Below are 12,031 nucleotides of genomic sequence, written 5' to 3'. Positions count from 1 at the left end.
TTCTAAAATTAGACACACTGGCATTTTTTAACAAAAGGTATTGTTTCTGTGCTGAAGTGTTTGTTAAATGAGATGTATCTTGTTTTTACAACAAAAACGTTTAAATATAATATAAGCATTGATTTATCTTCTGAAAAAACTGTACTAAAATTGAAAAAAAATAGACAAACTTCTTACAACACAGTAAGCTTGGGCTTGTCACATTGAAAAGGGAAAAGTAACTCCAGAGATATTACTTTGTTAACATTAACTTCTTGTAATAATGTAAAAGTGTCCTCAGGCAGAGTTTTGCACTATTTTGCTTCCCTCAGGTGTGTGTTTGTGTGTCCTGCCTGCACTAAGTGAACATGTTGTGTTGCCTCAGGTGAATGTGCGCACGACGCCTTTGACACAGTGGAAATGTGAAGTTGTGTGTACGTCCTGTTACGTTTTAATTTGTTGATGCCGGTGGATATTCAGAGCTCTTTCCACAGCTTTCAGCAGCTACCAGTGAATGAATCCGTAATTATTGTCACTGGTTTTTAATGTTTTTTTATTAGCTGCACTGAGGAGATAATTGAATTTGTTCAGATGTAGTGATGATTACCAGGCGGAATTCTCCAGTAGAGCTCGTTTATTTAATAATGTGTTTAAAAAATGTAATTTCTTTCATTAAATACTTGGGTGGCAGCATCAACCAGTCCGGCTTATTATTACATTTTCTCTTCCAGAGCAGAAGAAAAAAAAAATCAACTATAACTGTAGTCAGCAATGCAGTTGTTCTAGAAATTGAAATGAACGCTGATTTTTTTTTAAATGCAGTTTTTAGGTTGGAAGTATTTATAATAATATGATGACTTGTTGAATGGATAGGCAGTCTGCTTTTGTGGTGAGTTGCTAAAATATTGACAGAATTTTTTTTTCTAAACAGACCGATACATGTGCGACAGTTTCCCATTTGGATTAACATTATTGTGTCTGTCACGATTTCCATTCTCTCAATACACATATTCTGCTGCTAATACTTTTTTATTTTACTCTATTATAATAGGGCACTTTTCAAAATGTGCTTTCCAAAACTGCAAAATAAAGTGTACAGGCATAAAATCATCAGAATTTAGCAGCATAAAAACAGTAGTGTTAAAACGTAGATGTAATAGTGGAAGACATGGAGCAACTTGGAAAACTTCCTTTCCTTATCTGAGATAAAGTGAACAAAGGAAGGCTTGTCATTTACTACATGCTGATCATGAGTTTTGTAGACCTAGCTAGCCCATGAAGCTCACATTGTTCAGTGAGTTGCACTGTGAAATAAAGTTAGTTATTCTTTCTTTTTTCATATTTTCAAAATACACTGAAGTGTTTTTAAAATGAGAAAAATAGACTCTAAATTTGCATGTCAAATGGAAGATAACATCAAAGACCTGCAAGTGTGAATGAAAACTTCAAAAGTTTTTAAAAGAAGTTTGAAATTTCTGAACATAAAGAGTAAATTTGGAACAGTTCTCACAATTTCTAAACTTAGCATATTTTATCTTTACCTTAAACACAGTGGAGCCCTTTATGATTAAGGAGGAACTAAATTCAACATGTTTCCTTAATGTGACAGATGTTTGCAGCTGTACTTGTGGTCCGTTTATCTTTGTAAATTTAGGAAAGATTTGTTTTATTTCTTACACGATGTTTCCCCTCTGATATATAAAAAACTGACAGGTCTGTGTTGTTTTTTCTGGTTTGTCTGCAGACTTGTCCTTGTATCTTTTCAACAGACTTCTGTATTGCTGTGTTTCTGTCGAGGTGTTGGGCTCTGGCACTTGGACACAGATTAAGGCAACTCCCACATTTGGGTTTATCATCCGATAGATTTGAAATTCCTGTTCAGCCACTTCACTGATGATGCTTGTACACCTGATTTAGGTTGAATATTTGTGTCCGCCTCATGTCTTTGTCTATTTGGACTCTGATGAAGCCACAGCAGTGTTCAATGTTGGTCTGTTTGCACAATAAAAGGCTAGAAATTCAGCAGTGTGCTTACTTGCTTCACTTGCATTTCACTTAAACACGTGGAAAGAACCCTGTTAATGTTGTTTTTTTCATGTCTTACACTTTTGGTTTTGAAAAGGTACAAAAACAGACTCCTGCACACTGCCTAACTTGCAATCATAAATTTATTGGTGCAATGTTTTGGTACTAGACCTTCATGATGCAAATAGACTAATATACTATTTGCCTGATGAAGTTCCAAAACGTCGCACCAATAAATTTATGTTTGCAAGTTAGGCAGTGTGCGGGAGTTCATTTTTGTAGCTGTTGGATGTGCTCTTCCCTCTACACACATGCTTCATTAAATAGATGTGTGAAGAGTTCCCTTGGTTTTAAAAAAGGGTAAGAAACAAAATCCAAATCCTTTAGCTTTGGCTTTAGTTCATTTCAGCCCTTAAATTGTACATTTTGCGATGCTTTATTTATAGCTTTTGGTTGGCACAGTGGTGAAGTGGACAGGTAGAAGGTCCTGGGTACAAACCTCAGCTGGGGTCTTTGCATGACATATTTGGGTTAATTTGTGATTCTGAATTGACGGTTTGCCGTATGTGCAATCCTGAGTGAGCCTGGTTGTCTGTCTTTCTGTGATGGACTGGCAGTATGTCTTGGTGGACTTTTGCCTTAAGTCCACTAAAATCAGCTCCAGCTACTCCCTGCGAACCTTTACAGGATAAAATGATGCTTAGTAAATGGATGGGTTGTAAAATCTGGTGTGATTTTTAAGAATTCCAAATCGTTAAGTTGTTATCTGATTCAAAAAACTGTCTTTTCTTTTGCTTTTTCCATTTTTTCCAGGGGTCCTATGGGTCCGATGGGGAGTCCCAAACCTGGCATGCAACAAGGAGGCATTGGAGGAGGAGGAATGGGAGGAATGGGAGGTGGAATGGGAGGAATGGGAGGAGGAGGGATGGGAGGAATGGGAATGGGAGGAGGAATGGGAAGTATGGGAGGAGGAATGGGAGGTATGGGAGGAGGAGGAATAGGAGCTGGAATGGGCACCGGTGGAGGAATCGGGTCCAGAGCTGGCGAGCCTTACCGCCTGGCCACCCACGAAAGCCCGACCTCCCCCAGACACATGCAGTCCAGCCAAGGTCTGGGTTCTGGCCACGGGATGGGTCACGGTCCAGCCAGTCACGGTCCAACTGGTCACGGTCAGACCGGGCCCGGCATGGGCGTCCACGGAGGCCAAAGCCCCGGTCAGCACGCCTCCCGCCGAAACCTCCAGGTCGACTTCAGCGGCTCGGGTGGCTCCAGAACCGGTCGATCTCCGTCGGTGTCTCCTGACCGAAGCGTGACGCCCACCTCGCCCTACTCGGTGCCCCAGATCGCGCCGATGCCGAGCAGCAAACTGTGCCCAGTGTGCACCACCACAGAGCTGTCCAACCCACCGGCTGTACCCAACTACAACACCTGCACCCAGTGTAAGGCCACCGTGTGCAACCAGTGTGGATTCAACCCCAACCCACACCTCACTGAGGTAGGCCGAGCAGCTGTGTGGAAGTGTGCTTGTATAAACGTGTGGAAGATTTCTCTCTTAAAAAATATGCCCAGGGTTATTTATAGTAATGCGTGTGCAACTATAGTTCAACACAAGCAGCCGAATGTCAATATTTCCAATTTTTAATGTGAAACAACAGGAAAAAGTGCTTTTTTAGTGCGTTTTTTTTGTTTTGTGCCATTAATGCACGTTTGACCTCAGTGAGTCCGAGCTGCAGTGAGTGAATGGAGCAGTGCAGTGAAAGCAATAGAAGAAGTGAGAAATGGTTTGAAGCGAGGGAGATAAATGAGGTCAGCAAGGGAGAGTGTGAGCGAATACTGAAGGTCTTTGGGTGTGTTTGTGATGGACAGTGAGTGTAAGGACTCGGCGAGTGGCAGTAATTCCTCGCTGCCAGAATGTCCATTAATGTGCCGAGGCAAGACACACGAGTGACGACAGTGTGTATGAGCGAGTTTGTGTACAGTACAGTCGGATGTGATGTGAAGACGGGAGGCTTAAAACACTACAGTCACTGATTTGCATTCTAAAAGAGAGATAAAGGGAGAATAGCTGCAGAGCTAAAGACAGAAAGGACGAATCAGGAGGTTAAGAGTCGTTTTTTGATTGAGAGGATGACACTGATCTTAGCGGCGGGTTCAAACCATCAGTCTGGTGGTGACAAATATCAAATCTGAGCATCCTAGTCAGACAGAAAGCAGAAGTCTGATATATCTGACGCCCCGTCGACTCCCACTGATGTCAGATCCAGGAGCTTTTCACTGGCAGACAGAACTGCAAACACTCTGCAGGATTAAACAAACAACGTTGGTTGTGTTGTTGTGTCTCATTCTTTATTTGCTTTGGCTCCAGCATCATCCATGTGCACATCATTCACCCTGATGCTGCACGCTGACAAATTAGCGGTGTAAACAGCTAACAACAGTCAATGTTAGACACTGACACACTGTATTTTCTTATTTATGGTGTTTTTGAAGTTCCTACTGTACATTATGGTAATTAGAAATAACTGATTTACCTTTACAGTTGGACTTCATATCAGTGATAATTACTATGATCCATATGTTAACAAAGATTTGACTTATGGTAAATAAAACTAAATATTGGAATCAGCGACACAAAAATGCTGCCTCCCAAAATAGCAATCCAGCTGAATCCACAGCTGTCTTAGCTTAAAGCACATCTGTATGAGGCAGGCAGGTGAGTTTGATTCTTCATAATGTACATTACTGTTCAAAAGTTTGGGGTCACCCAGACAATTTCAGGTTTTCCCTAAAAGCTCACACTTTTATTCATGTGCTAACATAACTGCACAAAGGTTTTCTAATCATTAATTAGCCTTTCAACACCATTAGCTAACACAATGTAGCATTAGAACACAGGAGTGATGGTTGCTGGAAATGTTCCTCTGTACCCCTATGGAGATATTCCATTAAAAATCAGCTGTTTCCAGCTACAATAGTTATTTAGCACATTAACAATGTCTAGACTGTTTTTCTGATTAATTTAATATTTTCATTGAAAAAAAAAAAAGGTTTTCTTTCAAAAACAAGGGCATTTCTAAGTGACCCCAAACTTTTGAACCATAGTGTATATCAATCTTTAATCCCATAGATACTACTATAGAAATCGACAGTTTATGATTTTTTAAAAAATCTAATAAATCAGAGATGGTTGAGCAGAAGGTTTCACATAGGAAATCTCTTATCTCCAGAGCTAAAAGAATCTACAGACAGAACATGGAGGATGTCGGTGCAGGATGTGAGTTTCTGTTAACAGTCAGTTTTGAGTCGAGTCTTTCTTCTGCACAGGTGGCTGTGGATTTTTAATTCTCCTGCTGTATTTACCATGTGCCAGTTTGTTTCTGGTTAAAGTGGGATCATCTCTAAGGCTGAACTTTGATCTGCGCTCATGTGTTCACCCTGGAACATGCAGTCCAGAGTGCAGGTTAACTACAGCGGATAATGCTAACGAAGCGGGGGGAGAGACGAGGTGATAAGCCTGTGATTTAGGGATTTGCGCTGCACTTGTGATAGATTGAAACACACAAAATCACACACACATGCGCACAAACAGACAGATGCTTTCTGTCCTCATGTGGACCCTCACTGACATCCGCTGAACCCTAGAACTGAGCCTCATCTCTGGGTAAATGCTTCCATTGTGGCAGTTTTTAGCTAAAATTTGTAGAGCAAAACACAACACACAGTCACTCCCATGTGGCTCAACATAATTCATGCATGAAGCCTGTGCATTAAATTGTGATGTTAATTAATTGAAGGGACCCTCAGGGGAATTCCTGCAGGGCCGAATGGAAAACACAACATCATAAAACCCAATCAGTACCTCAGTGGAAAACTTTTCTCTTCCTGTCATACACATCTATGGACACATGAGGATGGGATGCTTATATATAAACTTTACATATTAATAATAATGCAGTATTATAATCATCATCATTATTGTGTCATGCAAAATGATGCATCAGTAACATTATTTTTTGCTTTTTTTGTGGCAAATATATTAAATTGACTTATTTCTGTTATTAAAACAGATCTTGTTAGGGTTTACTTTAAGCATTTTTTCTCTTTACATCCTAATTAAAAACGCATGAAAGAAGAATATATTACATAATAAAACAAACTAGGGCTGCACAGTGGCGTAGTGGTTAGCACTTTCGCCTTGCAGCTAGAAGATCCCTGGTTCGCGTCCCGGCTTTCCCGGGATCTTTCTGCATGGAGTTTGCATGTTCTCCCTGTGCATGCGTGGGTTTTCTCCGGGTTCTCCGGCTTCCTCCCACAGTCCAAAAATATGCTGAGGTTAATTGATTATTCTAAATTGCCCATAGGTGTGAATGCGAGAGTGATTGTGTGTCCTTGTATGTAGCCCTGTGACAGACTGGTGACCTGTCTAGGGTGTCCCCTGCCTTCACCTGAGTCAGCTGGGATAGACTCCAGCCCCCCGCAACCCTAGTGAGGATTAAGCGGTGTATAGATAATGGATGGATGGATGGATGGAATAAAACAAACTACTAACACAAAGCAGACATTTGTTTTGTTTTGGCCTGTGTTTATGCAAACTGTTGCATCAGTCACATTATTTTTGCTTTTATGCTGCAAATACCTTACTAAATCTACTTATTTTCATTATTTAAAGGGCTCTTTTTCAGGGTTTTATCCAAAATACCTTGAGAAGATGTCTGGCATTACAATAATGCTTTTACTTTTTCCACTTAAAGCACTTTTTCTAATTACATACTTATAAAAACATACATTCAAACAAATATTTTATTAAGGTACTTGGATAAAACTTGGGGAAAATAAACAAAAAACTTTCAATAATGGAAATAAGTCACTCTGTTAACATGTCTGGCATTACAATAATGCTTTTACTTTGCCCACTTAAAGCACTTTTTCTCTTTACATCCTCATTAAAAATGAAAAAAAGAATGATATATTTACATCATAAAACAAACTAATAAAACAAAACAACCTTTTGTTTTGTTTTGGCCTGTAGTTGTGTGAACTCCAAATATGTTCATAAACTGACATATCTGTTATTAAAAGGGATCTTTTCTTTTGAGTTTTAGCCAAAATACCTCGAGAAGATGTGTGGTGTTAAAATAATGCTTTTACATTTTCCACCTAAAGCACATTTTCTAATTACATCCTTATTAAAAACACATATAAAAAGTAAATATTTTCTCAAAGTACTTTGCATAAAACTATTTCTAAAAAAGTATAAAAATAGTGGGAAAAATGTGATTGATGCATCAATTTGCATCACTATAGGCCAAAACCAAGCGTATTTTGTGTTATCAGTTTGGTTTATCATATAGATTTTTCTCCTTTGTGTTTTCAATAAGGATGTAATAAGAAAATGTGCTTTAAGTGTGCAAAGTAAAAGTTTTACTGTAATATCAGACATTTTTTTTCAAGGCATTTTGGATAAACTCTAAAAAATATCCCTTTCAATAATGGAAATAAGTCAATTTATTCACATATTTGCAGCAAAAAAAAGCAAAAACAAAATGATTGATGCATCGTTTTGCACAATCACAGGCCAAAACAAAGTGTTTTTGTGTTATCAGCTTGGTTTATAATATAAATATGTTTTTCTTCAATGTGTTTTCTAAAAGGATGTAATGAGAAAAATTTCTTTAAGTGGGCAAAGTAAAAGCATTATTGTAATGCCAGACATGTTAATAAATTGATGTATTTCCATTATTGAAAAGGATCTTTTTTTTTTAGAATTTTAATTTTATTCAAAGTTCCTTGAGAAAATATTTGCTTTTAATATGTGTTTTTGTAAAGATGTAATTAGAAAATGTGCTTTAAGGGGCCAAAGTAAAAGCCTTACTTTAATGCCAGACAGTTTTTCAAAGGTACTTTGGATAAAGCTTGAAAAAAAAATTTAATAATAGAAATAAGTCAATTTAGCAACATATTTGCAGCAAAAAAAGCCAAAAAAAAAAAGTGATCAATACATCGGTTTGCATGGCCACAGGCCAAAACAAAAGTCTGTTTTGTGAAAATGTGCTTTAAGTGGGCAAAGTAAAAGCATTATTGTAATACCAGACACTTTCTCAAGGTATTTTAGATAAAACTCTAAAAGGAAAAAAATCCCTTTCAATAACAGAAATAAGTCACTTCATTAGCATTTCTGGCATTACATTAACGCTTTTACTTTGCCCACTTGCAGCACATTTTCTCTTTAAAAACACATAGAAGAAACAAATTATTTAAAATAAAAGCAAACTAATAACATTTTGACATTAAAAACTGTCATGCATCAAAGAAATGAAACAAAGACGCAATTAAAGTATTAGTAGTAAATATTAATAAATATATATTTTTACATATAAATATAGAGCAATGTGAGATATTAAGTCTTTATTTTTTGCCGCTTTTTTGCACCACACTGTGATTTACTGCACTTGTCTTTACTAGGTTGCTTGCCCCTGTTTAAGCAGGTAGATAAATGTTCAAAATAGAATTAAATACTTCTGTAAAACTGAAGTGAATCAGTTAGAAACACTAATGCTCCGTGCATGCAGGACTTTGCTGCTCCTGCCTGATATCGCTTGTTTTCCTATAAATTATAGATCAGCTCTCTGCTCCAATTAACTTTCAGTGTCTTCTCCATCACCCTCCTGCTGATCAATGCTTCCTCGCTGCTGCTAATCCAATGAACAGCGCCACCCTGCAAACCTCGTTACTCTAATGTGGTTGTGCAGCATTAAGGTGACATTAATACATGCTAGCATGTCACGTATTTACTCCACAGAGTTTGCAATAATGTGATAAACAACACTCATTTGCAGGCACTAAATAAATGCTAATTCTTCACTGCGGCTGATCTTGCACAATGCAAACACTGCAAAGTATCTCTGACTCTACTTTTGACTATTTTGCTTTATTGACTTCTACCCAAACATGATATTTTCTAGACCATGTGTAAATTAGAGAAAAAAGCTATTTTCATTCAACTTCTATAACCGAATAAGCAGATATGACCAGTTGTAACACAAAAACTAAATTCTTGCTAGATTAGTTGAACATATTTTTGGATATTACTTCAAAAATATGGGCATATTTTTCATTTTCTGATCCCATTTGTTAGGTAAACTGTATTAAGCCTAGTCCCAGTGGTCCAGATTATTTAATCAACTAGTCCAGTATTGTAGATTCTGAGTCAATGACATAAGATATATTGATAGAGATCATGTCTGGTCACAACAAGAAGTAAATCAGCATTTAAAATATTTAGATAGATAGATAGATTAAACCTTTATTGATCCCACAGCAGGGAAATTTACAGTGTAACAGCAGCAAATAGAACAGTTTGAATAAAAAAGAGAGTAGCACACAATGCACACAGTGCATAGATATAAATATTTTCTTCTTCTAGAAGAAAAAATGCAATATTTACGGTAAAGTTTCTATGAAATTGCACAACATCATTATTTACATTTTTATTGCACAGTTTGTAGGTGGGTGAACTGAACTACTGGGAGCTTGACTGTAAAGTGTGACTGCAGCAGGAAGGAAGGACCTGCAATATCTCTCCTTTAGACACTGCAGGTGAAGCAGTCTGTCACTGAAGGAGCTGCCCAGTGATCTTACTGTTTCCTGCAGGGGGTGGGAGGTGTCCTCCATGATAGACAACAGCTTTGTCATCATCCTCCTGTCTCCCACCACCTCCACAGGATCAAGGGGACAGCCCAGGACAGAACTGGCTTTATTTACCAGTTTGTTGAGTCTCTTCCTGTCTGCAGCTGTGATTCTGCTGCTCCAGCAGACCCTCCATACATGATGGCTGATGCCACCACAGAATCATAGAAGGTCCTCAGAAGTGCTCCCTGCACCCTGAAGGACCTCAGTTTTCTGAGCAGGTGGAGTCTGCTCTGACCTTTCTTATAGAGTGCATTGGTGTTAGTAGTCCAGTCCAGTTTCTTGTTTAAGTGAACACCCAGGTACCTGTAAGAGTCAACAATCTCACTGTCTGTTCTCTGGATGTTCACTGGTGTAGGAGAAGTGTGTCTGTTCCTGCTATGGAAATCCGTGAGAGAGAACGTTTGTGCATTTATACTCCGTGCAGCTTCTGCTCCCAAACTGCAGGGGGCAGTGTATCTCAAACACGCATCTACTCTGTAAACCTTTCAGAAATGAAAATAAAGGACGGCCACCACGGCTTCTCGGGGGCCACAGTTCAGTGAAATTAGAAAATGTGCTACAAGCCCAGTTTTATCAAAAGTGGCTGTCTTTCAAGCTGCAGGAATAACATTGGTGTTAATAGGAGCCAGTTGATGGCTGTGGTGATTTTGGTGACATTACAGTACATAAGAGTTAAGTTATTGAATATTTGTGTCTCTCTTTGCTGTTTGCAGCGGTTTTGCAATTTGTACACGGTCCCTGTTCACTGAGTTCCACAGCCGGCTGCACATAGACACCAAAGTTATTTGTGCAGCTTGAAAGACAGCTACTGTTGATAAAACTGGGCTTGTAGCACATTGTCTACTTTACAACGATGGGAAAGAGGCATCATTCATGTTTTGACAACCTATATCTAATGAGTTATTGATGTCAGAAGTCTGAATCTGTGAATATCTTTCCAACTTTACTGAACTCGGGGCCACTACCACCCAGAGGGCCATATATTTTTGAAAAAAGCATTTAGCCATACTCAATGCTTTAAGTGCTTTATTAATGCGAAACTAAGAATTTTGTATTGTTTTGTGATCACAGGTTCTGCATAAAAAGAAGTGGCATCACTTTAAACAGTGAAACCAAACTAATGAAATGTAATGAGCAACCAGTGAGCAATACTGGATTCTGTAAAAACATAAACAACTGAATGCAAAATACTGGACAAAGAAATTCTACAGATATTTTTCTTTCATCTAATTGTAAATCTTAACACAGTTAATGCCTTAACTAATTTATGTGTGTATGCATGTATTGACTGATTTATTTAGTGCTGTTAGCATATCAGATTTCTGAGTGAGTTTTTCTATAGATAGGCAAAGGCCACTTATTGATTATATATAGGCTATTAAATAAATGTTTATTAAAAACTATAAAGCATTAAAAATTAAGGAACAACTTAGGCATTTATTGACTCACTAAAATACTGTAGTGTCTACGACCACATCAGCATTATTATAAGCATCTTCCACCAGATACTGATGTTCCTTACCATACGGACTTCAGGAGATGATTAGATGATAAACTGTGACCTGCTGGTTGGGTTCTCTCTGTTCTCATATTTCCTCCATGTTTGTCTCCTGATGCTGCCTTACTTCAGCTAATCCATGAGCAACACAGAACACAGTGTGCCTAGTTATCATTGCCAGGGGTTCCACTCTTCCCACTCACGTCTGTACATTTGCAAACGTTTTTGCTTCTGTGGACGTGGTGGAGTTTCAGGTGTAGACATTTTTAAACGTGCGGGTGCAGCAGCGTCTGTAACCAGGCAACCAGAGACAGGACCAGACACACAGAGAAGGTCTATCTGCTCCGCTGGACCTGGCATCGGGTCCTCGCTACAAAGGTCCCACGACGATGAAATTGGCTGCCCTTAATAGTTCCTGTGTTTTATTTTATTCATTATGCAGTTTTGATGAGTGTGTGACAGACGTGTACGGGCCGTTTATGAAAATACGGAACAATTTGTGTCCCGTATTGATTCAATACGGGACGCAACAATTAATTGTCAAATAAAGGACGATTCTGTAGTTTAAGGGACGGGTGGCAACCCTAGCTATGAGTAGGTTCTGGCCCTCCGCCATGTTTTTCCACACGGCTCCATCCACGTAGTTAAGGCTGGAATATACTTTCCGCACGAACGAGCCGTGCGGAAATCAGCCGCACAGAAATCCGTGCGAGAGAACGTGTGTGCATTTATACTCCACGCAGCGTCTGCTCCCAAACTGCAGGGGTCAGTGTATTGCATACACGTCTACCTGGTCTACTGTGGTACTAAACTAGAGAAGAAGAAGTTTGCCATTGTTTA

General features: G+C 38.8%; 1 protein-coding gene across 5 annotated transcripts in view; it reads left to right on the top strand.

Moving 5' to 3' along the window:
* Positions 1–12,031, top strand: part of bsna (bassoon presynaptic cytomatrix protein a) — a 223,826-nt gene that overhangs the window by 48,399 nt on the left and 163,396 nt on the right. For all 5 annotated transcript variants that reach the window (XM_055013044.1, XM_023270746.3, XM_023270749.3 and 2 more), the window contains exon 2: positions 2,818–3,499. In XM_055013044.1, the coding sequence (XP_054869019.1) occupies positions 2,818–3,499 (682 nt within the window). The remainder of the gene's footprint in view (positions 1–2,817; positions 3,500–12,031) is intronic.

The sequence above is a fragment of the Amphiprion ocellaris genome, chromosome 8 (assembly GCF_022539595.1).
Source record: "Amphiprion ocellaris isolate individual 3 ecotype Okinawa chromosome 8, ASM2253959v1, whole genome shotgun sequence".
Classification (NCBI taxonomy): Eukaryota; Metazoa; Chordata; class Actinopteri; family Pomacentridae; genus Amphiprion; species Amphiprion ocellaris.
The sequence above is the reverse complement of the archived record's forward strand: the minus strand, read 5'-3'. Positions and strand labels throughout refer to the sequence as shown.